The 27,603-nt window shown below is 39.0% G+C and overlaps 1 protein-coding gene across 1 annotated transcript; it reads right to left on the reverse strand.

The window, feature by feature from the left end:
• Positions 1-1,489: 1,489 nt before the first annotated feature.
• On the reverse strand, positions 1,490-13,316 carry E2F8 (E2F transcription factor 8). Its single transcript, XM_062576821.1, has 13 exons — positions 13,243-13,316; positions 12,323-12,598; positions 11,873-12,029; positions 10,322-10,627; positions 9,470-9,631; positions 7,849-7,986; positions 7,301-7,510; positions 6,322-6,406; positions 5,514-6,024; positions 3,974-4,192; positions 2,987-3,119; positions 2,531-2,847; positions 1,490-1,839 (listed from the first exon to the last, which is right to left on the reverse strand). Exons 1-13 carry the CDS (start codon positions 13,273-13,275, stop codon positions 1,666-1,668), a joined length of 2,721 nt encoding a protein of 906 aa, XP_062432805.1. The 5' UTR covers positions 13,276-13,316; the 3' UTR covers positions 1,490-1,665.
• Between the last annotated feature and the right edge of the window lie 14,287 nt (positions 13,317-27,603).

The raw sequence follows: 27,603 nt of genomic DNA on the forward strand, positions 1-27,603 counted from the left end.
CTCCAGAAGTAAATTGTATTATATTATTATTAATAATTAATAATAATTATTAATTGTATTATTATTATTAAGGAACAGAGGAATTCGAGTAAAGAAGGGAGAGAGAAGGCTTTGAATTATGTATTTCTTTATGAAACAATTACGGTTTTTCTGTAAAATAAAGTATTAATGATGCTGGAAGTTCCTCTTCACTGATTCATTGTTACTTTTGAAGCAAAGTAAACCAGAACACTATTGAACTCTAGAAAAATGGCCTAACTACCTCACCTCTATAAAATCAAATAAGACTGCTTGGTAGTGGCTCTCTGACTTTCCAGAACTTGACTTTGAATAAAGTTTTGTTCCTGCTGCATTTATTCTGGCACCTTTCCTCTGTATAAGAGCATCAGTGAGGCCCTGAAGAGAGGCTCGGGGATAGCCAAGACAGCTGTGGTACTCCTTGTGCCTAGAATCCGGGCTTTACATGGTTTGGGACAGTGAACAACACTGTTTCTGTAACTGCATGTGTGATTTCTGTCACAAACTGTTTTAGACAGTTGCAAAACTCGGGACAAAAAAACTATGAAAATTCTACTGCCGGCTTGAAGCCTGAGCAGTTGTAGTTGTGTCATCTAGCAGATGCCCCTGCTGGAGCTTGTATCTGGCTCAAAATAATCCTGTATTTAATAGGAGAACAGAGGCAATGATGTGGGGGGGCCTTCGTGCTCATTATTTGGTCTGCCCTGTTTGCTGTGTAGCGAGCTTCCCAACTAGTATTCAACTTCAGTTCTTGCTGAAGTCAGCTGTTTGTTAGTTTCAGGCGCTATGTAACTCTATAAACCATGTAATATCTTGAGTTTGTGACATTTGGACTGCATTTTCTAGAATGCTCTAGTGTGACAAGGTTACTCTGTATTCCAAACCTCATAAATAATCTTTTCCTCTACTCACTCCTGTTTGTTAGTAGTATCTAGTTACTTTAACTTAAATCTATTGCTGATGAATTACTATTTTCTCTTTCTTCAGAATATAGATATATCCTTATCTGGCCAAAAAAAGTGAAGAGTTTCCAGTAGCTGTAGAGTGTGTTACTTAACTCTGGTCATTTAATTTGATTAAACAAAAACTGTCAGAATTTGACAGTTTGATGTAAGTTTAATCTGAACAAATTGATTAAAAATACAGTATAAATAATTCTTAACTTACATAAACTTGATTAAGATTTCATTTTTTGTTGTTTTTACTAACTTTACAAAAGAGCATTATTGAACATACGAGCAAAAGAAATTGTAACCAACTATGGCCTTTTTGTTAAGACATCAAATATTTACAAGCTCACAGTACTTTCTTTGTGCAAAATATGTACTGACTGATAGACTGTACCTTTTTGTACAAAGTTAATTTCAGCTTACTTTGCATAGCAGAAAAGCAACACAGAAAACATTAGCTACATGACTTGGTTGCTATGATAGTTTAGGTATGCCTTTTCAAAAAATTATTAGACATTAGCTTTCTCATTAAGAGCTGCTTTTAATTCTAAAGCGTTAATTAATTAAGGCTATTCCAGTATTGAGGTCTTGCCAATACATGTCCAAAGTAAACATTATCCATCAAACAATCCAAGATGCGTGCAATGTTATCAGTAATTATTCCTGCTAACACACTCAGCAACTTGGTATCCTGAAATTAGCCTTCTGACACTTCAAGTTTTCTTTGAGGAATATACAAGGTTCCTTGAGAAATTCCATCAGTACCATCTGAACTTGCAGAAAATGAAGATACTGTGTTTGGCCCTCCTGGTGTGCGGAAAAAGTTTTCTTTCACTGTTTGGAGCTCTTGGGGTTCCTTTGAAACACTTGGCTAGAAAATGATGAGAAAGAAAGTTATTTTCTTTTTCTTTTTTTTTTTTTTTTAATGTGAATTCTAATTTTAGGTTTCCAGTTTTTTAAAAAAATTTACACCTTTTTACTGAGAAAAGTATATCCATTTTAACACGTGTGTTTATCTAAATACATATGTATATATACGTATATATTTTAAAAAAAATTAAAACCTGTTTCTGTAATCCCCTCCTGTCTCCTCTTTTTTAGTACAAAGGCATCTTAGGCAATTTACTATTACATAAATACGAAATTTTTTTTAATCCTCTACCAAGCCTATCCTATTAAAAAAAAAAAAAAAAAAAGCATCTCCTTGAGAGTAATTTAGGAGAGTAATAAGAAGAAAAGAAAGTAACAAATGGAGATTTTGTAAATAAATGTCATCTCAAGTCTATCCAAAATTTTAGGACAGTTGTCTCTTCATATCCCGTCACCCTTTAACTCCAAGTTGGCTCCACTTCCACACAACAAAGTTGATACTTGCTTTTTCTTTCTAACCTGTAATCTGCTAGCTTTCATTGACCATTAGTCCAGATTTTTGGGGGCAGTGCTGAATTATAAATGAAGTAAGATGGAAAAAATGCTAAGAATTTTACCTGCTGTAAAGGAGTTACTGCACTGTATTTCCCACTCAACTCACAGTCAGGAAGTTGCAACATATTTTTATTTACCTTCTCTTCTTTCAAGTTCACGTTTTCTGAGCAATAGCTAACATTTTCTGGTTTTGAAGAGACTGTCATGTGCTGAAGAGCAGGATTTGCAGGCACTTGCACACCAGCAGGTATTAGTCCTAAATGTTGCAGTGTAAAGTTCAGAACTGAAGAACTTGGAGTCTGGGCAGGACTTGTGTTGCTTGAATTGAGACAGGAGTTGCTCAGTACAGGTGCAGCAGCTATAGAGGTTGGTGATACCATTATATTCAAGGGTGTTATATGAAAAGCAGGAATGTTAACTGCTTTCAGTTCAGATGCTGTCACTGGAATCACACCTAAAGATGAAAAATCAAGTAGAGGATTAAACACTGAGGCTCAAACCACTGCAGTGGGATGTCATGACCTCAGTAGGATAAGTCTAGCCCACAGTCCCGCAAGATGGGGAACTATATGTATATTTAATTTAATACTCACCAGCAATGGGCGAGTTGTAGGTAGTGTGCTGTAATGAACATATTCCAGCTTTCTCTTTGTTAGAAAAACCTGCCTTGTTGCCATGGTGGGTACACTGAGGAAGAGGAATAAGATAGCCAGATGGAAAAAAAGTCTGGAAAAGAGAGAGACAATCACTTGTACTCAAAGATGCAACCAGCAACCTTATTGGAGCTCTTCTCCAGAGTTGCATTCTATTTTCTTGCCCTTAATTCTTTATCTCCATATCCCCAGGATCCGATATTCCATGCCCTGTCCTACCTTCTGCTTGAACTTGGACACAGCTGACTCAAAGCAACACTTCTTAAAATAAGACTACTATACTCCATCGAAGTCAGCTGGCTCCATTCCCAGCTGACATCCTTAGTAAGGGGCTGATTAACACGTTACAATTAGACCAGACACAAGAGAAAGCTTAATACTGAATACATTTTCCTCTAACAAAAGAAGCATCCAGACCCGATAATTATCATGTCATCCCATTCTTGCTTATGTTTTTGTAAGACAAATCCAGGAAGACAACCTGTTTGCACTTACAAGTTCTGGTTTTGTTGACAAAAAAGTGTTCTTTAATCAAGTTCTTTATAGGTGTAAGTCTAATTACAGAATCCTAAATTTTACTAAAATATAAAAAGCTTTACATAGTTATACTGTAAATTAAATTATTTGAAACTAAATATAGCAAACAAAGGACTGGGAAGGTATGGAATCTCAACACTGACTCCATCCAGTGAATCTTAGTAACCGTCTTCATTCCAGTTATTTAATTTCCTTTTATTTGTGTACATAATGCAAAATAGAAGTCTTACAGTAAATCAGATTTTAAAAGCATACTGAAAAATAACTAAAATTAATCTAGATGGACATGTATTTATTGTAGTTTTGTTTCTTTGGCAAAGAAAGCGCTCTCTTAGAAGCAGTATTTATTCAGGCAATAGCATGGTATGCTGTGGTGCCTGACAGAGTTACCTCGTGAGCAGGAATGGCAAAGGCCATAGGTATTTCTTGTTTCGTTTTGGTTCTTTCCTCATCTTCTGGAATACCTCCTTTCTTACATTGGTCACAGCAACTTGTCACATTTTGGTCTAAATTTTCAGCTTTGTTTTGTCTCTCTTTCTGGAAATCATCCATTTCATAATCCATCTGTAAACCATTAGAAGGTGGTCTTTCATTTGTAATGGATTCTCCCTTTAAAAAAAAAGTACATATAAAACATAGGCCAACACTGTAAAAGACAGACTTTACAGCCTGAATTACAGGTCTACAATAATATTTACATATTTAAAAAGTTACTATAGTGAGGTAAATACTTCTGGCTGTCAGAAAAGCTGCATTTCTGTGACAATTATCTGTGGACACAACCTAGAAAACAAGCTTTCTCCTGATTCTCAAGTTTGTGCTATAAAGATTTCTAGTTACAAGTGCAGACAACTGCTTCTGTTATTCCCTCCTTCTCCTTTGCAGCTAGTGGATGTTTGATGCCATTGACATTGTCACTGCACATGCTGATAACATTTCATGGTTGCTTTGCCAAGCATGATTTAAAGCAGCCTAATAATTTGCAGGGACACTAAAATAGTCAGCAACTGAGCCCAGTGTTGAGAGGGAGGGATGGAAAGCAAACCAGGTCCAGTTTTTCCAAACTGAAAGTCTTATTCCCTTCATACACCTTGTTATTAAGACTATGACAATCCAACACTGGCTGCCTACAAACTGGATAAAAATATTTAGAAAGCATCAGAGTTTTGGGTCATTGTGTCCATCAACTTTTACATGTCCGCTTTCCCTCCTAACACCATTATAACCAAGGGTGAATGCTAGCCCCTTGTATACTTGAACAATTCCTGAACGATTGCATAGATGTCCTGAAACCCAGTAAAGTCTTGTGATAATGCTTTTGGGGAGAGGTTGTCTCATTTTGACTAACCTCTGAACACATTGAGACACCTTCTCTGAAATAAAAATTTGGAGTGGGAGAAAGGGGAAGAGGATAGATCAGCCTGATTCTAGGTTAGCCTTTTAAAGATATGAAATTATACTATATATTCTGCCTGATACTTTGCAAATACCAGAAAAAAATCTGTGATTAAACTATATATAAAAAAAAAAACCCAACAACAACAAACATCAGCAAGCACAACAAATCATCTTTTCAAGTGTAACGTTATTCAAAACGTGAACACACACTTGCATTAGCAAGCAACAGCAGACAGTTCAGTTTTGTCTTTTATCAGTTTTCATACCCTCCAAAATTATTCCTCCAGGATACAGGAACAGGTGTTCTCAAATGCCAACAGGAAACATTGTTTTATGTTGCAAAGTTTCTGCAAGTCTGTAGCACAAATGCTCTTAAAGTCAACTAAAAGATGAAGTGTTTGCAAGATTACTCCCCAGTCAGGCTTTATGATGCATTTACAAATTTTACATCATCTGATAGGATCCTAAATTAATTTGAAAAGAGTAGGTGGCACCGTCAAGCTATCAAATTTAAAAAAATAGTTTAACTTACCAGAGAAGCATTAAGGCTTTTGTCATCACTTCTACACTTTTTAATCAGACTATTCTCTTGTAATGCTTGTGATCTTTTTAGGCACTTGTGTGACGTAGATTCAGGTTGTACAGTTTGTCTCTCATTAGCTGTCAAGGACTTTCTTGGATCATCTTTAACTATGTGATTGTCTGCTTCTTCAGTGTTTATTTTATTCAGTACTTTTGAATTAATACTTTTAATTCCAGTCACATTAGCACATGGTAGAGGCTGCAACATGAAACTTGGGCTGTATGTTGTCACAGTGTGGGCTTGGGAAGGATGCAAATATATTGCATATGAAACACCAGAATGAGTGTGAGGTAGCATTATTGGTGACACTGAACTGTGGCTTGGAGACAAGACAGTCAGCGGCTGAGCGAGAGTGGACTTTTGAGCAGGTGGTGCAGTGTGAGGTTCAGGTTTGGGGACCGCCTCGGGGGAGGACTGATTACATTCCAAAGCCAATTTCATTTTCATCTCTTTTGCTTTCCTAAATATAAACAAACAAGCAAATAAATAATAAACCAGCCCCCCAACACACATTTTAACATCTTCCTGCAGAAATGCCCTGACAAATTGTGTCTTGCCAAACCAAGACTTAATGTGAATTTGTACTTCTCTAACCATCCACCCCGCCGCCCCCCCCCCCTCAAAAAAATAAAAATCCCCATGTTGTATCAGGGGTTACCGATTTTGAGACTATTGCCCAACTCAAGCTGAGCATAGCTTAAAGTTAACAGCGAGGGACAAAATAAAGCTTCTCACCATAACACTTGTGTAAACTTACTTTGATTGTCCTTCTAGCTGATGTTTAGAGATCGTTGCAAGCTGAGCCATTTTACTTGGGACAGCTGATAAATTTTGATCACTACCTGGTTGGAGAAGAAAAATAAAACAAAACCTGTAATACATCAGACTTGAAAGTTAAATTCAGACTTGAGACTGCATTATTTAATGCAGTAAACACATTTAATGAGAAGACAATATGACTCTGTGTTATCAAACCGCAGTCCAGACTTGATTTGATCAATCAGATGGTAGGTTACATCAAACAAATTGCAAAGCCTCAGCTCAAGGGGGTTTTTGTTTGTTTGGCTGGTTGGTTTTAAAGAGGATCATAACAAGAACATGAACACTGATAGGAATTTTTCTGGCAATTTTACAAAGCAGGTTAGTTGGGAAAACCTGAAAAGAGTTTACCCAACAAAATAGGGTCAGATCAGTTCATAAAGAATCAGCTATACTACCCAAACAGAATTTGTTGCCAATAATACAACATCACAAAAAGTCAAAATAGTAATACATAAAAGAGGATTTTTCTTCTTAAATTCCAAATATATAATATGCCACCCCCAGTTTGTTCAGTGTGAAAGAGGAGACAATAGTTTCAGGTAATATGCTGAATTTAGGCCAGATATAAATGAATGTATTCACATTGTTGCAGTTGTCAGGCTGTGCCTGGTTTCAATCCATCAAACTGAAAAGAGTTTCTACTAAATTGCACAGCTTACTCATTAAATGTGGATCATTTTAGATTTGTTTACACTATAAATCTTGTCAGGTCTCAGATTTACCCGCACAATATTTCCCCCATCTGGTCTATTTTTGATAGTTCTTAAAACATGCTTATGTTATAAGCATGCATATCCACATATCCGCATCTCCTATGACAGGATGTTGAACTCAACTATGTAATGCAAGACCCTATATCTAAGTTAAGAATATATTCAGGAATAGATACCGAAATATACTTTTCTGCTACATACTTGTGCTTATTTTAACTGGACTGGTTGGAGCAGATTGGATCTTCCTTCTGTCATTTTCTATACTTTTAACTAACTTTATTAGAGATGGATGCCGAATAAAGCTTTGCTTGACTTTTGAAGGAAAAAGATTTTTTGAACACTGCTCTTTGGAAGTGATGGATTCGGAAACATGTGGGACCCAGGCTGTAGCGGTGGCTTCAGATTTTGTATCTAAAAGCAGAACAAAACAGAGTAAATATTTATAATGTGTAGCATCAGTAATTAAAAGAAGCTATTTGAGCCTGGTTTATAAATGCTGGAGCACTAGCAACATCAAAAATAGAGATGGGTAAGTCTCAACAAGAGAATACCCACTGCATGGAGATAAATATTTGATGTTCTGTGAAACACTTGTATGCTATGCTGTCAAAGACCAAGAACAGCGACATAACTATCAAAGACCTTCTGCTTAGTTTACCCTGTCTTTTGTTCAAAAAATGTTTCCTCGAGGAGAAAACAAAGAAACAATGAAAATAATCAGCAGGACAGAAAATGAAACATACACCTACCCCGAACACTTGGCAAGACCTCAGGTCCCGTCCACTTGAATGCCGGTTTTCTACCTCTCTCCTCTGTAACATGAACTTTCTTGATAAGCTCCAGGCTACTGAGAACATTTGCTATGTCATAAAGTCTCCTAATTTTGGCTGAAATAGAAGAAAATGTGAACTATAGCACTTCTATTTCTTTAATAAGTTGCCGTCTATCAGACTAAGAATATTAAGATGTTCTTGTAACAGCAGTGCAAAAACCTGTAAAATTCCTTTAGGAAAATAATTTTAGGGAACAGATATTTATACTATGAAATAATAATATATCACAATGTAAATCTACTACTTAAAAAGGAATTACAAAGAAAACATCTAAAAAGAATATACTGATCAGAAGAGACACAGTATTACTCTAGGTGTAAAGAAACATTTAAAATGAAGCCTCTGGGTAATTAGGCTCTGTGCAATGACCAAACCTATACAAGTTCCACAGTGAAAATAAGTAGCTTAAGAAGCAGGTATACACATGCAAGGGTGAATACGGAGGTGTGGGAAAAGAAACGTACTAACACACAACAGGATAATCATCCTGCGTGTTCTTAACCATTCAGGCTAAGCTATTAGGGGCAAATTTTAGGCAGCAGTCAGATTACAACTGAATTCTTTGACTGAAAAGTGAATGTGCTTAACCAAATGTTAACCAAGGACATGGTAAAAACACATGATATCTGAAATACAAACATGGAAGGAATGCCCTGAAAATGCTTTTATTTTGAGACAAAGACATTAGCAGAGGAAGAAGAAAGAACAAGAATATAAAAACCCCAACAACTAGCAACCCACCCAATGTTGCCATGATGCAGTGGAAAGGAAATTATGAACTGAAAGCATCGAGGATCATTTTTTTTTATTCCATAGATTTGTTTTGTGAAACAAACAAACAAAAAAACACCCGACAACAGAGTCTGTCTGAGAATCAAGGAAGGATGAAATTTGCAATGAAACTCAAAATTCGTTCTTAGTCCCTCAAGAGCAGGCACATTTGTAATTATTATGGGTATACAGGCCTAGACCTAGAAGTACCTTTTCATTTGAATGTAAAGGAGGAAGTGTGCGGGGAACTGAAAGCACGGTAAAAGAATGAAGAAATGATTGACAGTTACAACATTAGGTTTCACTTCCTCTCATCTGTAAGCTATTAACAGGACTTCTACAAAATGTCTTTAGATTTCCAAACAGTAAATTATATGACCAGAACACAGATTTGCATGATGCTGGGACATCTTTGCTGAAATGATGCTAGAATCTTTGACAGATCACTTGAGGAAAAAAAAAAGAAAAGAGAATGAAGTTGTTACCAATAAACACCCTCGTGACATTACTTCATGGTAAAAGGATTTAAAGAACTTTTCCTTTCTCTTATATGGCATGTATGAATGACTATGCACAAGTTGTCCTGATTAAAAACTATCTAAGAAGTTTAGCGAGTTTATGGAGACTCAAATATTTATAGGAGGAAAGGGATCACTGTAGTTTACAATCTATAATCTTGCATCCAAATAGTTCATTTAAATTACAGCTGATATTTCTATTTAGAAGATCAAAAAGCAGACAGCAGCAGCAGCAGCATTTTACTCACTTTTAAATTTGCTTTTATCCAAGTCTTCTAACTGGTCTTCTCCAATTAAGATTTTAGCAGCAACTTCAAGGCTTACTATTTGAGGAGTTGATACAAGAAACAGCATCACAAATTTCTGACTCATCACTCGTAAAGACTTGTCTTTTCTGCTGTTTACTGATGCTGCAGCAGACGGTGGAAAGGATTAAAGCATTAGGTGATATGCCAGCTACAAACAGTCTTAAAACACTGAAGAAATTAAGTTAGAAATATTTGGCAATAACAATTATTATAAGAACAAACAATACAGGAACTAGTCAGGGCCAATGTAGACTCCAGGATTACACCTCTAAAATCAGATACTCGGCTGGATACCAAATCTAAGAATGAAGAAGAGAGTAGCGTTTCCCCTTGTACACCTTTCCTATCATCTGACTTGTAATCTTAAAGACTTCTTAACTGCAGACTGTACAATATTTTTAAGAATCCTTAATGAACATTTCTTCCATGAATCAACCCCGGATTTTAAAAATTCATGGAGTAGTACTTTTGACATCCATGGTAATAAAACCCAAAATTCAATTGTATGTTTTTATATATATACATATATAAAACTATTGTTTGGTAGTTTCAGCTGAAAACACATATTCTTGCACTGTTAAAAATAACAAAAAAACACACCCAAACTTATGCAAGAATTAAATGATTAAGACAACTGAAAAAAGAGTAGTGAACTCCTTCCCATCAAGAACAGTTACAGTGCTTTTCAGGCAGTGGCATTTAAGAAAAAAGTCCAATAAATGTTCTTTCCAAATACATAAATAGTTATAACTACAGGCACATATTGTTTCTGACATTATAAAGAAATATTACCAGCACGAAATTCCATTCCTGGGAGCTCAACAAAACACATTTCTGAATGCTCATTTGAAGCAAAAGATCTTGCCATTTCTTCATTTCTTTCACCATCTGTATCAAATTCATGCTCACACTCTCTCTTCTTGATCATCTGTATTTGTTGTGTGTACTTGTTTTCTTCTCCAACTTTTTTCAAGGTTTGCAGGGTTTTGGTGAGATTATGTCGCCCATGCCAAGCATATCTGTTTTTCGCAAGGCGGCTCACCATATGTAGGCTCTCTAGCACATTCACAATATCATATATGCGTCTACGTTCAACATCTGAAGAAGAAAAAAAAGGGGGGAAAAAAAGGGAAGAAATTACATCACTGTGACATCTCTACTACATAAAGTAGCTTTTTGTATACATTTCATTACCTGAAATAATAGTTTACACATCAAAGGGATCAGTTTTCTGTATTTCCTCCATTAATATACTTCTAAGTCATTTTAATCAATTCCTCATTACAAAATTTTCCTGAAAATTGTTCTTACACATCTTTTCAGCATGAAAAAGTAAAAAAATCCTTGCTTGAGATATGGCAACGACTTGCTTTTCCTCAGATATTCTTGTTTATAGTACATCTCAAGAAAGAAAATTTACTGTTGCCAGTAGAGCCAATAGAAGGGTTCCAAATGGCAACACAGCTTTTAAAAAAAGCTGTATTTATAATTATTTTATTACTTATTATATTAATTTTATTTATTGCATCAATTTTAGATTGCTTCACTGAATATTTTAGAAACTCATGGCTGACAATTGTTTTGTAAAAATCTGTTTTTATACGTTATTCTATAAACACACAATAGGCTTTTCTTTTTCGTCTGTTAAATTATCATTTTTGACTAGTCATTTTCTAAACAAGATAAGTTATTTTATATGGACAATGAAATGGAATATACATTTTGGTTTGCAGATCACTCCTCTTCTGTGTCCCTTAACATATCTGAAGATACATTGACAGTAAAAATGTGTTAACAAAATTTATAACGGTTAACAGTTTCATAACCTCAATACTACTGTAACTTCATACCTCTTACAGATGAAATAAACTTGAGCCTGAAGTTAGCAGCTTAGACTCTCATTAGATCATTGGTGTAATTAAACAGTGATATAAAATGAGAAAGTTGGTTAAATTATTATAGACAGCAGAAAGTGTTTTCTTGCTTTGATGTCATGATTGGACCGGAAGTTGTGGGTTCAGCTTGAGAAACACTAGCTCCTGCCACAGAATTCAACCCCTAATCTTAGCCATCGTTCCTAGATCCAAAAGACTGAAACAAGTTTAAATTAATGTTTAATATTAAACATAATCCAGAGCTTCTCAACTCAGTTCACTGAAGAAGCTTCAGCTCTCCAAAGCAATTGCTGTAAGAACAGACAGCTTAAAGCTGGGTTTAAATCAAAGTTTGAGAGCATGCAGTAAGCATTCAAAATTTCACTAAGCAAAAATGTCCTCAACATCAATAGTAGGCTTACGGGCATTTTGTATGAATAAGTACATAGTAGTATATACACAAACTTACTAAGCTCTTCTGCTACTTCATCAAGGCAAATGTAATTATTCTCGGCAGTGCTGGGATAATTAGGATAGCGAGCTAAGAATTTATGACACAGTAATCCTAGACTTTTCTCTTTGCGGCTTGGTTGAGATTTTTCATATTCATCTCCAGATAACTGCTCCTATATGGAAATAAGAAAAGATTTTTTAAAACATAATAAATACATAATTATGTATATTTGACAGCTTTCCTGTCAGCCCAACCCTCTGCCTTTGTTCTCAACAGTTGTGAAATAAAACCAGCAAATCTTTGCCTGCTATATGTAACGAGACAACATCCTTATTTTCAATGGCAAATACTCTAAAATCAAAGCTGAAAGAAAAAGTTGCAGTATATTAAGGCAAACTATTTATACTGAATATACAGCCTTCACCTAAGTAAAAAGTAAAGAAAGACGATACTTTTACAACATACCTGCAAACAGTGCTTTGCCTGTAGGACCTCACTTGTGTTGTCTGACAGTCCTCTTCTCTGTTCTCTGCTCCTAATCTCAGGACTAGCTGCACTAATCAGCATTTTAAGGTTAGAAGTGGGTGTCCATGGATCCGCAGCAGGGATTTCCTTAGGTTTTGGGGGTGTTGTTAGAGGCTGACAGCCAGGCTGTATCTCTGTCAAGACTGAATGTGAGGTAGCTGATTGTTTCAAAGGGGTTTTCAGTATGCTTCTGTATGGCTCAGAAGAATGATTTTCCTGCACCAAGAAAGAGGGAAACCACGACGTTAAAAATCTAAAGCAGTAATACTGTTCATAATCCATTGGTCGATAATCGTCAAAGCAGGGTAAAGATCAGTGTAATGTTCTCAGTAGCTCAAAGCCAAAGGTTACAGTGTTTACTGAATTTAAGTCTTTCATTACACCAGGGAAGGCCTCCCCTGCAAACCAGTTAGCTGACTGTGCCTTTATCTTATTACACGAAGTCCATGGCATTTACAGGTACTTTTCATCTTACTTCCCTATAGGGAAAAATAGCCAGAATGAATGTTAAGCTGCACTGAAAAGCTATCAATAGTGAGTTAAATAGCTTTCATTAAGGAAAAAAAAAAAGAAAAAAAGTCGGGAGGGGGAATCGGCGGGAAGGGGTATTACTGCACGTCACAGAAATTTTGGATAAAAGTCATCAGGTAAAGTTGTAGGTACTTCGTCGAGGGTGCGAATCAAAGTGACCGTAGGACGGGAGGGATTAGTAAAAGGCGGGTTTTTAAACGCTTTTGCCCGGGCTGAGGTTCCCGAAGCGGCCGCTGCGCCGCTGTCACGGCGCGGGGCCCCAGGGAGGCCCCGGGCCCGCGCTCCCCGCCGACGGGAGGCGCAAACAGCGCGGCCGACGCACAAAGTACCTTATCGCCGGCGCCCATCTCCGCCCGCTGCATCCTGCCGCCGGCGCCGAGCCTCAGGCGCCGCTCCGCATCGCAGCTCGCGCCGGTCCTGCGCCGCGACGGCAGAGAGGCGCGTTAGCGGCGGCCGCGGCGCCCCGCGCCCCTCCCGCCGCCCGCGCTGCCGCCGCCGCGCCGGGACGTGGCGGCGCCTCCCGCCCCTGGGCCCGGCCCGGCCCGGCCCGGCCCGCGCGCCCCGCGCCCAACGGCCCCGCCCCGCCCCGCGCCGCCCATTGGCCGCCAGCGCCGGGCGGGGCCCTTCCGGGATCCGGTTTAAACATTTGGCGCCAGTGCCGCGCCTGGCCGGTCGCCCCGCCGCGCCATGCCGCGTCCCGCCCCGTCCCGCCGCGAGGGAGCGGGGCCTGCGCGCCGCGCCGCGGGCACCGACCGGGAGCGGCTCCGCCGGTGCGCGCGCGCCGCCTCCGCTGCCCGCGCGAGGGCCGCCGCCGCCGGCCGCTCCCGGCGCTGCTCGGTGCCGATTTGAATTTAACCCGCTGTGCCGCCGCGGCGGGACGGGGCGGCCCAGCCAATCGGAGCGCGGCGCCCGCCGCTGCCCAGCCAATCGGCGCGCGGCGCCCCCGCGCCGTTCCCTCCCGCGGCCGCCGGACGGGGGAAGTTGGGGCTGTGGCCGGGCGGGGGCGGGGGCGGCGGCGCGGGAACCGGGGCGCGCGCGCCTTCCTGCCCCAACGGCCGCCGCGCGGGGAGGGGGGAGGGGCGTGCCCCAACGGCCGCCGCGCTTGCCGCGCTCGGAGCCCCCGTGCTGCCCGCGCCTCCCCCCCCCCATGCGGGAGAGCGACGAGAAATCGCCGTGCGTTATGAAGATTAAAACGCTGCCGAAGAGGATTAGCGAGATAAGCCTGGAGAGAGGCCCTAAGTGGTTTAGTGAAGCCGATTATCCCTTGTCTCTTTTTCTTTCTCTCCCCGCCCCGGCTAACGAGCGCTAGGGACGCTCCCCTGGCGGCGGCGAGCCCGCCGTGGCGCTGCCCACAGCGCTTCCTCACGTGCTTGGCGGGAGCGACCCCGCGGGAGGGGGAGAAGCCCGCTGTCGGGAGCGGGCTCTGGCTCTGCCACCCGCCCTCCCGCTGCGGAGGGGGAAAGGGGCGCTTGGGGCAGCCCTTTCCGTTGCATCTGCTTAAAAACCGGCAGTCCGTCTTCTCCCTCGCGGTGCTCCTGAGGGACGGGTTCCCCCAAGCTCTCTGCGCTTGGGGAAGTGCTTAATAACTCACTCATTGCCTGCTGGTCTGTGGGATGGGGTCACTGACTATCTACCTTCTAGGAAAAGGGCATACTTAATGCTCCCAGAGATAAGATTCCCAGCTGTCTGGTATTAAGATGGGTTATGCTACTTATCATGTTGATATTACAACATTTTTATTTTGCAAGTAGATACCTGAAGCTGTATAAGGGGCTCTTTGTGCGTACCTCTTCATACTAGAGCTAGGATGGTGAATTACTCTGTAAAGGTAAAAGCTTTTTAAGTGTAACCTTGCAATTTTCTCAAGGTAAGTCTTCAAAATTGTATAAATTCGACTCGAGAAATTATCCAAGTATTGGATAATGTAGCCATGTAACAGCCAAAATCTTATGGTACATACCTTCTTTGCTTTAAAAAGTATGAGGTGGGACTGAGGGGACAGCTGATGCTCTTTTTTTTCCCCATTCTTGCTTTGATACAATTAGCATAATTTAACTTTAGCCATTGTATATAGAAATCCATTTCTGGTATATTTGTTTGCCTTTGTCAAAGGTGCACTAGAAGGTGTACACTCTTACAGGTTTTGGAAACCCAGTTTAAGTGTATGCTTCATGAGAAGTGCAATTATAAATATTTTAAAAATGAGTGTATTGTCACAGTGAGGACATGCGATGGCGTCTTTGCTGGAACTGGATTTACTTAAATGAGAAAAAAGCACATCCTCATATTTCAAAAATCAAACTGGGGAAAAACAGGTTTTTATACTAAAGCTGTCACTTGTGGTTTTTTTTTTTTTTTTCATTTATGCTGAGCTTTGAAAATTATCCCCTAATCAAGAACCCATGATCTCTTTTCAAACATATGGTAATCTCTCTCATGGCCTTTGTTCAGAGGAGATCTATAGGTTAGTCTCAAAAGCTGGCGTTATCTGTGCATTTTGACTGTAGGAGATACCTTTAGGTAAAGGTTAAAAGAAAAATTCCAAACAGAACAGCTATCGAAATAATTATTCTGCTTCAGTAACTTGTGTGCCTCTTTTGTGGTTTTCCTTACATATTCCTTACTTAACCCCTGTCTTTGCCTTTTTGAGATTACATAAGCATACGGTGCAGGCAAGTGAGCAGTCTGTCAGTCTGCTCAGTTGCAGCCGTCAGTTTAAACTGTTTGTGTTTCTGTCTGCGCTTGCTTGATTTGATCTCTGTAGCCCTAGCTACAGCGCTGACTTTGTCTGTGAGATGCCTTTTAAAGGGAAATGTGCAGGGATTAAAGGATGTGTGGTCCTCAATGTAGAAACTGGAGGCACCAGTATCTATCTATGAATAGCTTTTTCTAATGTATAGGTTTGAAACTTTTGCGTGATGATTCTCATGTGGGAGACTTGCTAGTTACAAGTAATGTGCTGAGTCAAGACATCAGGAATCAGTGTTGAAGAGCAATACGTAATTTTATCTATGTTAGGTAAACTGAAGTTGCTTGAAGCAGTCACGTGGATTAGAGATTATGTATCTAGTATCTTAATGCTTTAGTGAGAATTAATGAATGATTAACAAGCATCATATGAAATGTGGTAAATAAGTGAGGAATATGTAAATTGAAATGCTTCTCTTCCTGAACTGAATGAAGTTAAGCATGCCTGCTTATCTTGTCCATAGATATTTTCCTCTTCCTGCTTCTATAATAGCATTAGCTATGTGCTTTACTAAAAAAAAGACAAATCGGGTTTGTTTTGCATGCTCAGCTTATTGTTATCAGTTGTACATATGTTGTGAATAGTGGATTAGTTTTAGTGTGGTTACAAGGTACCAAACATAGTTTGTGCTTGCATGTTCTATGGATGTGTTGCTGTATACCTGTCATGCTATATTTTAAGAAATGGCTCACATAAAACTGAATGCGTGAAGACTTGTGTAAGAACATTCTTACCAGGTAATTTTCTATATAAGATCACCTCCTGCAAGCCCATCACTGCATGAAGTAGCAGTCAATCAATTAATGCACATTATCGCTTCATTCTCTTTAAAAACAACAGTTTCAATGTAATCCTCAAGGAAAATAAAAGTAAGAGTTTGAACTAATGCAGGGAAAAAAAATAAAAAGCTTGTCCCATAGCATCTTTCCTCTCCCACCCCCCCACATACATACACACATACATACATATATATATATACACACACATATATAAAACATACATATATATATTACACTGGAAGTTTGTGCCTTGTTTGTGCTGTAGGAGTGGCTACAGGGACAGATTTTCATGTCCTGTGAGTCCCAGAAGATGGGCTTGTCACTGGGGAACTCACATGCTTGCATCCTGTAGAGAATAGCTGTGTGCTGAATCACAAAACAGGTTATGCTCTGCGATGTGACTGACTTGACTGTCTGCCTGGGAACTGAGTTGGATTCAGGGTGCAAATATAACTTACCATGCTCTAGCTGTTACATGGGGATCACCACTTTCAGTCTGTTTCAGGCTTTGGTTCTGAGCTTGCCACGGGGGGGCTGCAGACTGCTTGTAAAAGGGCATGGAAGGTGCCCGCAAAAAGCAAGTTCACATGTGATGCTTAATGATTAGTATCTCTGAACATACACTTCTTTTAGAAAATAAAAAATAATAAAATCACTGTTACAAGAATCTAAGGCTGATTTGTAGAAAACTGACCTTTCAGTAGCTTCCTTCCCTGCTGCCTGACTGTTCAGTTTTAGGTTGTTTTCCTCAAGGAACTGTTTTTATTATTATTATTATTATTATTCTTTTTAGGACTGGGATTTTGAATTTGGAATAGTAGTCTGTGTAAGCTTTGCAGAAGGGTGCTTGAAGTTAGGCATTTAGTTCCTTTGTGGAAATGCTGTTTCTAGGAATCCATACAAGTGTTGCCATTTATTGCATATATGTCTTGATGTTCCATTTTCATCCAAGTGAATTTTAAAGGCAACAGATACCTAACTTATATTAAGCACTTAATTTTAGTTTGTGTAATTCTAATATCTGATGGGTTTCTAGGAGAAATTGCAGTCTTCTGCAAGTATGTACTTTCAGGTCAAGAGGTTTACAATATAAGCATAGCCTGAAATACTTCAGAAACTGCTCAGAGAAATTGGACAAAGTGTTCAATAGCCTTATATTTTAAAAACAGATGATGAGATTGTTTTATTCAATAAAATCTTTTTTAAAAACGCAGAGTAGATTCTGCAGTATAGTGTAGTTGGAAACCACAGCTTTCTCCTTATACAAGTGCTCTGTAATGCATAATCTCTTCAGTCACTTCAAAATTTCATAGTAATTAGGTTTATACTTATCCTTTTGTTCTCATCTTCACTCTGTGTGGTGTTGTAAAAATAATACAGAACTACAAATAAAGTTATCCAGAAGATAACTTAAGACCGACTCCTTCAAAAATGGTTTAAGTATTGGGTTTGTTAGAGGTCAGTTTTCTTTACTCCTTTGTATCTACAAGAGAAGACTTGCTGTTAGGTTGTGGAGATGTGCTTACAGACTATATTCCTCATCTTATTTAGCCAACAAAATGGCATGCATAATTGAATGGTGTGTAACATGCATTTTGAATGGTGTATAACAGCACCAAGTGGCTTTTAAATTTTTTTTTAAAAAACCCTTAAGCTGAAATATATGCAACAGAGAAATGACAACAAACCAAATGCAATATATAGCAGACTAAAATCCACACTGTCCAAAAATGCTGTCCTGTCTTTTTAGCCATCCTGTATCTTTGCAGGCAGGAGTGTGTGGTTAAACGACCTGCTCCAGCTATGTAGGAGATGGTCAACTATGCAGGAGGTGTATGCGACTTCAGTTGCCTATAGGTGCCCGCCGGAGTCACTGCCTTTTTCCTGCGCTGGACCCAGTGAGGTCCCTGTGAGGAATGATATTAACAACCAGCAGGTCCCAGTTCGGGTGCGGGAGCTGTGCCTCCCGGCAGCGGTGGTGCAGGCTGCAGCACCCAGGGGGTCAGTAGGTGGCAGTGCCTGACCCAGAAGGAGCTGTGAAATGTTTTGCTCAAGCCTTACCTAATTTTGTATTCATTAGTCTCAGTAAAATTAAATCATATTAAGTAGTATTACTGAAAGAGCAGATTCAATTTTACCTTAGTTTATTTGCTTTCAGTTGTTACATGATCTTCTGAAATTAGTCAAATGAAATCAATTGGTCAAAATCTGAGGTGAAGGCTGGAAAGGAAAAACATTGTGTGAACCTGGATTCCTAAACAAACAAATGCCTCCAATGGTTAAGAGCAGATTCCATGCCTCTTTCAGGGAATACTAATTAAAACTTAATGCATGCACCAGAAAAATACAACTGGAAGAATATTAATAACATGGCACAAATTGAAATAGATATGTAGTGTTTAGCTGTTTAACTTCTGCAGCGATATTCTTTCCATTAAGCTGAATTAACAACAAAGAGGTAACAGCACAGACGTGCTTATATGGAGAAACAAATGCATCTGAGGTTCAACGGGGCACTTTACCCTGTTGCTCAGTGTATAGAGCTCAGAGCACAGTGTGTTTTCTACTTCAGATGCATTCAGTAGTCTTCGTAGTCAAATATTTTACAGGGACTAGTGTCTAAATTACTCACGTGTTTTTAATGTAATTATTACAGCATTTGAGAGATGAACTATCTCTACTAAGAGGTGAGGCTTGTGTCCATTTAAATAATGAGCTTTTTGAGAAATGAGAAGGATTCTAATTGCCAAAGAGAAACATATAGACCAGTCTTTCCTTGTAAGTGTTATTTTTTTTCTAATCCAAATCTAAAGTGTGATTTGTAGCAAAGGCCTATTTAATTCATGTCCTTGAGCTAGAAGATTATAGTCAAGTTTGTATTTTCTTTAGGGGAAAAGCTACATTGTGCAGTTCACACTCAACCAGCTGAAATCAGAAGTTCAAGGGCCAGTTTTTCCTGAAAAGAGATTATTCTGTGACACAATTCACACCATAGCATTTCAGCAGAGCTTGCAGACTTGCTGTGCTTTGTGGCCTTGGTCGTGCAGGCATCTATACTGCGGACTTCAGCAGCCATCAGCCCAAGCTGCTTCATGTTATATATTCTCCCAGTACTGCCTTCTGCTGATGTTGGAAAGGCAGAAAAAGAGGAAGGCTCACAGAGGGGAAGACAGCAAGGAGCAACAGAGAAGGAGTGAAGATATGTCTAGGAGGCAAGAAGTGTCATTACTGCTTGTGTATTGAGCAAGAAGTTAAGAGGGACTGTGATGTTAGTTCTCAGTGGTGATTTATTGCAAAAGGGTGGTCTTTTAGTGCTACTTGGAGTGACCGGGCAGAGTTGCTACAGATAATATCACAAGCTTTGTTGTGGTACTACAGAGCTGTTGTTGCATATGAGTCAAGCCCACATGATGATACTAAATGGTATCTGGTATTACAGTTTCCCACTCCCAAAATTTTGAAATGGCTATACAATAAAAGGAGCTAATTCCCTAAAAAAATGATTTATGTGCTGGAGTAATAAAAAGCTAAGTGATTGTGCTATTGGAACCATTTGCACATTTTTTTTGTGTGACTTCTGTCCTGTGTTTATAGAGGAATGTAGCATGGATTCTCAAAGCAGTCTGTGAATGACTTAGGACCTAATTTTATAAGTTGCTTACCAGCAAGCCAACAAGCAGTGCCCAAGCTTTCCTTCAAAAAGATTCCTAGTGCACAAGCATACTCAAAAGTTAATAGTTATTCAAAACACTTTCATAAATTCCATCCTCCTTCAGTGCTTTAGCTGAGGAATGACACATTGAACATTAAATGGCACTGCAGAATACTTTGTACTATAGGATTAACAAAACAGACTATGCTGACATTGTACAGACATACTGTACTTCTGGTTCAACTAATATATTCACAATATTTTTGCATAGAATGGTTTGGTTTAACTTATCTAGTTGCATTCACACTGAAGAAGGTATTTTTTTCTAGTGTAAACTAACTGGTTTTAGGGGGTTTACATCAGGAATTAATGTGGTTCAAGAATGTTAATTATATTTTCTATTTGAAAATTCGTTGGACTTCAATGAAGTTCTTTCAAGGACTGTCCCACCATATTATATTTGAAGGCTGCTCCTTTGAATTTGTTCTTCACATGTCTTGCTTTAGACATTCTGATCATCTCTGCCTTTTAGCTACAGCTGTCTTTTCCTCTTAAGGCTTTACCTAAAGGATTTGTTGCTCTAACTTTGGATAACTCATTTGTTTTGCGATGATTTTCTGTTAAATCTCCTCTCAGATAATTCCAGCCACACAAGGCATGTTCTTGCAGGCTCTCAGGTACCACACTAATAGGCGTATGATAGGTGCCTGGGCTGCAACACAAATATGCATTACAATTACCTTTAAGTTTGCAATATACTGGTGAATGTATTGAACATCTTCTGCCATCTTTCTAGTTTAAAGGATTAGTTACTGAATGACCTTGTGTAATTTGAGAAGTCTGGCTTTTTCAGAGATATTCAGTACCATTTGCCCTGCATTCAATTTTTCTCACAGTATAAGCTTGACTTTTAGCTATTAGCTTGTCTATGCTGTGGATTCCATGTTGTAAAAAGAGTAAGAAAAATTCTTTACTTGGAAGTGGCATGCATTATAATGGCAAAAGAGAATAAAGATTTTTTTTAAGGTACAATTAACAGCAAAATTCTGCTGTGAGTTAAAACAAGATTTTTCTCTCCATTAGCTAGTCTTCCTATGTCTTTTGTATGGAGGGAATTATTCAGTGCTGCACAGATAACCTTCTCTCTCCCCAAGAGAATGCTGCTCGAGTGTAGTAAATCCATGCAAAGCCCACAAGATCTGAAATAAACTTCCCTTGCACCTGCCATCTTCTGTTCCAAATGCCATCTCTATTGCAACACTTCTGTATTCTGTATATAGCATCTTAACCAAGCTGAATTATTTCATCTGCCACGAAGGGATTAAACATGTCAACAGTAATTATCTCTGCCTTATTTTTGACAGTTGGTTTTCCTTAAACATGCTCAGAGGTTCGTTTCAACTTTCTCACTAAATCTCTTGCTGCATAAATCTATCAAGGTATCATTTACTGGCATAGCAAATGCAGACAAATGCGTCCACTCTTGCAAACAGAAGGTAGTCGGGGGAGGGGGGGGAGTGTTATTCGTAAATTCTTGTCACACTGCTCTGGTTGAAATCCCAGCTAAGCTCATATTCTGTTTGGAACCTTGTTAGGCTGCTACTAGAAAGTGGTCCTAACCTATGGAAGGGCTGAGATTTTCTGCGGAATTTTGAGTTATTATTAGAAAATACGTAGTGTTTTAAAGGCTAATGAAAGTGAAGCTGCGCTTTAAATGAGCACAATTGGCGGAGGTGAGGGAAGAAGAGAAGAGAGAGCAAGGAAGAGGAATGACTAAATCTTCTCAAATCTTATAGCCTTTCCAAAGAAATACCATGCTCTAGCACCGGGCTCTTCACCTCTGAATGTTTCTGTTTATGAAATAAATTTTTGTCTACAAAATTGTATTCATAAACACTCATAAATAGTTGAAGCACTGATTTTCCAAACTTTTAACGTTTTCATTGTTAGAAATAGACTTAATTTCATGTTGCTATTAATCACTATTTTATTTGTTACTTGAAAGACTGTAGAATGGCATTTACCAAAGCCTTACAATGAAGGCTTTAATTAAAATTTCACAGAAGTCAAGAGAAATAAAAAATATTGCTTATGTCAAGTTTTTAATTTTTTCCCCAGTAGATTAAAGCCATTTTTCAGTTTTTCAGAACATTTTCACTATAAAGAATTAGTCAAATAGAAATAAAGCTAGAACTGTATGAGAAAATGATTTAGTCCTCTATTTTTGAGAAGAGTTTATTACTTTTTTTTTTTTTAACTGTATTCCTGCTAAAAGGCCAGCAATTAAGGCTAATGATTAGAAAAGTACATTTTGGGTGCTCTCTGCGCATTGTAATATTCCAGATGAGGTCCTTGGCACAGACGGTACAATGCAGTAATGCTCATGCGCTAAAAAGGCACAAAGAATGATAAATACACGCATTGCTGTGTGCTCATAAAAGTAAAATCCTGCGTGCTTTCTTTGGCAGCCTCATCAATTCTTCGCAGAAACAATAATTCTCTGAGGATGTTTTCTTGCTAAGATACAGAGGAGAAAAAAAGAAACTTAAAGGCAGTTGAATGTTCACATTTCTCAGCTATCTGAGAAATATTTTGTCCCCACCGCCCCCTCCCAACCCTGGAGAATGCAGGCAAATGTGTGGTGTTTTAACAAAGCCTTTTTTTTCTTACAAATAATCTGACGCGGGAGTTTTTTGCATCCTGTAAAGATTATGATTAACTGGAACTTTTGCTGTGAATTCCCCAGCTCCAGCTGTAGCCCAAACCCTGCCCGTCAGTTGGGTACCAGTGATTCTGCAGAGCTTGCTCCTTTTCCCCCAAAGGGCTGGATACAGTATTTAGGTGCAATGGGAGGTTGTCCATTAAGAGGACAGGGACTTGGAAAGGCGCTTGGCGCGCTGCGCTCCTGAGATGAAGCATAATAGACTGTCAGCAGTCATGTAGGCACCTTTTTCAAGGGCCATTCATCCCCAAGGCAGCTCGCTGCGCGTCCTCTCAAGTAAGAGGAGCCTTTTCGATGTTGGCTGCTAAGGGGGAAGCTTGTTCGCGAGGTGCTTTGTAACGTGCAACGCTGGTCAGCCCCCGGCGTGCGCCTCATGGACCCCACAGCTGTCTGCGTGTAATCCATGTGGCCCAGGGCTCGTCAGGAAGGAGGGATTGCAACCCGTTGTTTTTACACCTATTTGCTTTTGTTATTTCTTCTCTGAATTACAGTAATCCCCAGAAGCATCAGCTGAAATAAAAGCTCTGTTTTGATGCTCTGTTCACAGCCGCAAGATACCCCAGGAAGCACAGGTCAGTAATTAGGACGCTTATTTGGATGCTATGTTTAGAGCTTGTAAAATGCTAGCTCAACTCACAGCTGACTGTGGACTTCAGATACTGAGCCCCTTCCCAACACTACCCCAACTTCCCTTGATGCCTAGAGAGCTCCTTCTGGTTATGCCTGAAATTATTTTAAATCTGCATGCTGTGTGTGCCATCACCTTTCAACTGTGTCTTTCTTTCTCTGACCTAACGAAAATTCAGTTATGCTGTTCAAATGAAAGGGCTTCAACAGACAGAGCTGAGAATATGCTCAATATTCCAGCTCTTCAATCCCTCTGTGTAGAAAAGAATTTGAAGCATCTTATTAGGAAGGATTTCCAGCTGAATTTTGTGGGAAAGAGCAGGTGTAGCTGAATGAATGAATGAATGATAATGGCTTAGACTGAAAAATCCTGGTGAAAAAAAGATGAAGCTTATCAGCCTAAAATCACAGAGGTCTGAGCAGTGAGGTTTAAGCTGCTTCCTTCCCCTTTTGTTCACTGTATTAGATGTGGAACTAGAGGTGATCCTGCGCTGAAGAGGCCCGTAACTTGGGAACTGGGATTTTGGTAGGTATGAAACAATTAAAAGTTGAGTGTGGTCTTAGTATGCCTTACTCCTGTGGTCAGTATGACTGCTAATAAGTCTGTGTCTCTATTCTCCATCTGTAAAATGAGATTAGGAGCGATTCATAGGTGTATCATGAGAATTAGTATATTAAAGGTTGCATGTTGCTTGGCTACAATGGTAAAGTAGGCCACATACGTTCTCAGGTTAAAAAAGGTAGCCTCTGACCTGATGAACTTAAATTTAAATAAAAAAGTGGGTGCAGAGAAGGAAAGGAAATAGTTGCTTCACTTTTCTGTGTCCATACCTATATAAAATAGCATGTCAGATTTCGAAACAGAGCCGTTTTATGCTGTTCGCCCTGAGGCTAACAGTAATAGAAGTCTGAATGCATATGTCCTCAGTGCTTTTCATCAAGGTTATCTCTAAGATAATGAGAGAGGAGTACCAAAACAAACTTAAACTGACCTCACTACAGCCCAGATCTACACATCTACTTTTAAAAGTATGGTGCAGCTGTACAATGTGCTGAAGTACAATGAAGAGTGCTGGTCCAGAAATGGCTCCCTCTCAGCTGATTGCCAGTAGGACATGAATGTTAGATTTTATGTTGTCAGAAAATATAATGGCTTCTGTTCTAGTCGCAGGGAAAAAAAAGCTATAAGCGTTATAGTTGCCTTTATACTGTGTATTTATTGTTATTTTTGATTTCAAGGCATACCTCCCTAAATGGTGTAGAAACTTGAACTTTCGTGTTCAGAAGTAATTTGTAGCCATTAAATCTTCTATTTAATGAAAGTATTGAATATGAATACTATATGAATAGTAATGTTTGTTTTCTGCTGGCAAATATAATGCATGTTTAAAAAAAATGAGGAGGGAAGGAAAAAGAACAGCACGGCTTTCACAGTGTGAAAAGGTTAAAATGAGCTTACATATTCTGGTAAAGTGCCACAAGCTAATAAACAGAGACAGTCATTTATTTTCTACCACTCAATGTAGGAATACCAATTACAATTAGTAGCTATCCTAGTGAAAAATACTTGCACAACAATGCATGCTGCTGCAAGTGAATAATTTGGTCCTTTTTCATGATTTAATAATACTGTAAATAAAAATGATCATATCCACAATCTTTTGGTCTTTGTTGAAAATATACATGTCACTGAAATGCATTTTTCATATGCTAATGTTAGAGAGAGTGAAAGAATTAGGAAAAAATATTCAGTTTTTAAGATGTTTAAAAGATACTCTTCCAGCTCTCTGTACAAGGATATTAAGTTATGCTATCCTTTCCTTTCATGGTAACGTTTTTCTCAATGGAAAGTGGCATTTTTATTTTGAAGAGAAGTTCTTGCGCTGGGGTCAATCAGCTTTAGGTCTGATCCTTAATAGTGGTGAGTTCTGGAAGTATTGGACCACTTTGACTTGCTGCAATGTCAATGCAAGTTGCAGCTTCTCAGTACTAGGCATCTCAGCAAGGCACTAATCCAAATAATCTTAAATCACTTTTTTTACATCTCAATTTGGATCTAAGCATCCAAAACTAAAGGTAGGAATTGATGTAAGCCTTTGGTTGTGAGATTTAGGCTTTCTTACAGGAACAAGGTGGCCCCACCCAAAGGTCACATCTACATCCGGATCCAGTCTTCCTCAATGTCGCTAGGAGCAAACATTTTAACTCTAGCCAACCTGTGTAGGTATTTACAGAAACTGCTCCAAAATTTGCAAGAGCATGAAATTACTTGAAATAATATGTTAATTGTTCAGCTTGTCACTGTTTCTTGAGCTCTTAGGTACAAGATTATGTGTTAGTCAGCATATCTATCACTTTCTTAGTTTATTCCAGTTATTATCTTTACATTACAGAAAGGTAACATCTGGAGTGGTTTTTATTCTGGATTAAAAAACCATGAAGTTTAGACAAATCTCTCATTTCCAATCCACCAGTTTCTGGTGAACAAGTGAAAAAGCAGGCAGTAGTGCTGGTTTTGATTTCACTTCTCAACAGATGGGTTTTGTATGCAAACTTTAATTAAAGAGAGACACTATCGCGCATGTAAGACTCAGTATTTTTCCTTAAAGAATTACTAACCGTGATAGACATGTTTAAGTAATTGAAATACGTTAATCAAAACCAGTATGTTTTGATTTGAATGGAAGTTTGGATAGTCTAGGAATACAAGGTCAGGTTTGTTCGTTTTTAAAAGGACAAAAAGCTCCCAGTCATGGGAATATTGGCATTGTCTTGAAGAGAGCGGCAGCTCGCAGAGAAAATGGAGTCAGGCGGTAGCTGGCGTATTAGCACTGAAAACTCCTGTTTATATTGGATGAAATAGGCACCATGAGAGCCTGCACATCCTGAAACGGAGTGACCTCGGTGGCAGCAAGAGCAGTGCCCCAAAATGGCCTTTATATATGGGTCAGATTGCTCTTGAAATTTTTGTTTTCCTTTCTCGTAATTGCCTCAATGAGGCTGCAGAGGTACAAAGCCGGTTCTCTGCTGTTGCAATGGAGACTATTTGTGGGAATGATTGGCAGTCTATCGGGTTAGAGATAAGCGGGTTTCTGCAATTGTTTGCAGAAAGTCCTGCCTCTACTTAAACCATTCATCGTCGTAATCAGTGATCACAGATCAAGATAAACACTTGCGCTGAGTCAATAAACCTAATTCCTATTTTTATAATTAGATCTTAAGAGCCACCTGATTTTACATTGAATCAAGACTATAATTTCAGCAGTAAACATCTGATATTTTATTGTAGTGAAGAAGCTAAGAATGAATAGAGCCACATTTTTGATTAATTAGAATTTTGTTGCCAAGGAATTAATCTGTTTTCCCTTCTCTGTGGGAAAAAAATCCTCTCTAAAATGAGTTTCTCAGCAGGAATAATTATAGAAAACATTGAGTGAACTCCAGCAGCAGACGTGTTTCAACATTTCTTTGTTTTCCTGGATTAAGAGGGTAAACGGAAAAAAAGATGACCACTACATACTGAATACGATTATTCTTTTCAGTGAACACAAAATGAGAGAAAAGCCAGCCCTGGATCTTAAACTTCTTGGTCACTAGCTATTTCTGCGGGAAATAAAAGAGCCAATTGAACTCTGTATCTGCGTGTTTCGCCCATCGCAGCGGCTCTGGGCCTGAAGGCCATCTTGAGTAGTACCACTTCCCTAGCAGCCAAGGGGTTCTGCTAGTAATACCGTAAAAGCCGCGTTTTCTCAGGTGCTCCATCCCTTCCCCTTCTCCGGGCATCGGGGTAATGCTCATAGAACCGACAAGCCAAAAAATGAGTTGTGTACTGCACTAAACTTCACAGGGTTACTTGTGATTTGTAGATGTGAATCCATTTGTACATGTGGCATGCTAATGTCTTACTTCAGTGGGTATGAATAAATAGAGCATCCTCTCAGTACTGTAAATGGTTGCTTTGTGTTGTTATTCATAACAGCGGGGAATGCATTGCATTGCTTCTAAGTAAAAAGGAAGAACTTTTTTTTATTAATATGTGTTGGGAAATGCTGCCACACTTATATAGTTTGTAATAAATAATGTGTCAGTTGCCATATTCCTGCTTTAATAGGTCTCTTTAGAATGTAAAAAAGCTATGTTCAAAATCATAATGATGTCATC

This window comes from Rhea pennata, chromosome 5 (assembly GCF_028389875.1).
Source record: "Rhea pennata isolate bPtePen1 chromosome 5, bPtePen1.pri, whole genome shotgun sequence".
NCBI classification, from domain to species: Eukaryota; Metazoa; Chordata; class Aves; order Rheiformes; family Rheidae; genus Rhea; species Rhea pennata.

What these genes read in the sequence shown, in the direction of transcription:
- E2F8 (XM_062576821.1), bottom strand. Translation starts at nt 13,275, where the DNA reads ATGCAGCGGGCGGAGATGGGCGCCGGCGATAAG. An exon ending in TGAAGTAGCAGAAGAGCTTA is followed by an intron (nt 10,628 to 11,872) that starts GTAAGTTTGTGT and finishes TTTCTTCTTCAG; the next exon opens with ATGTTGAACGTAGACGCATA. An exon ending in AAAGCCTTAATGCTTCTCTG is followed by an intron (nt 4,193 to 5,513) that starts GTAAGTTAAACT and finishes TTTTTTTTAAAG; the next exon opens with GGAGAATCCATTACAAATGA.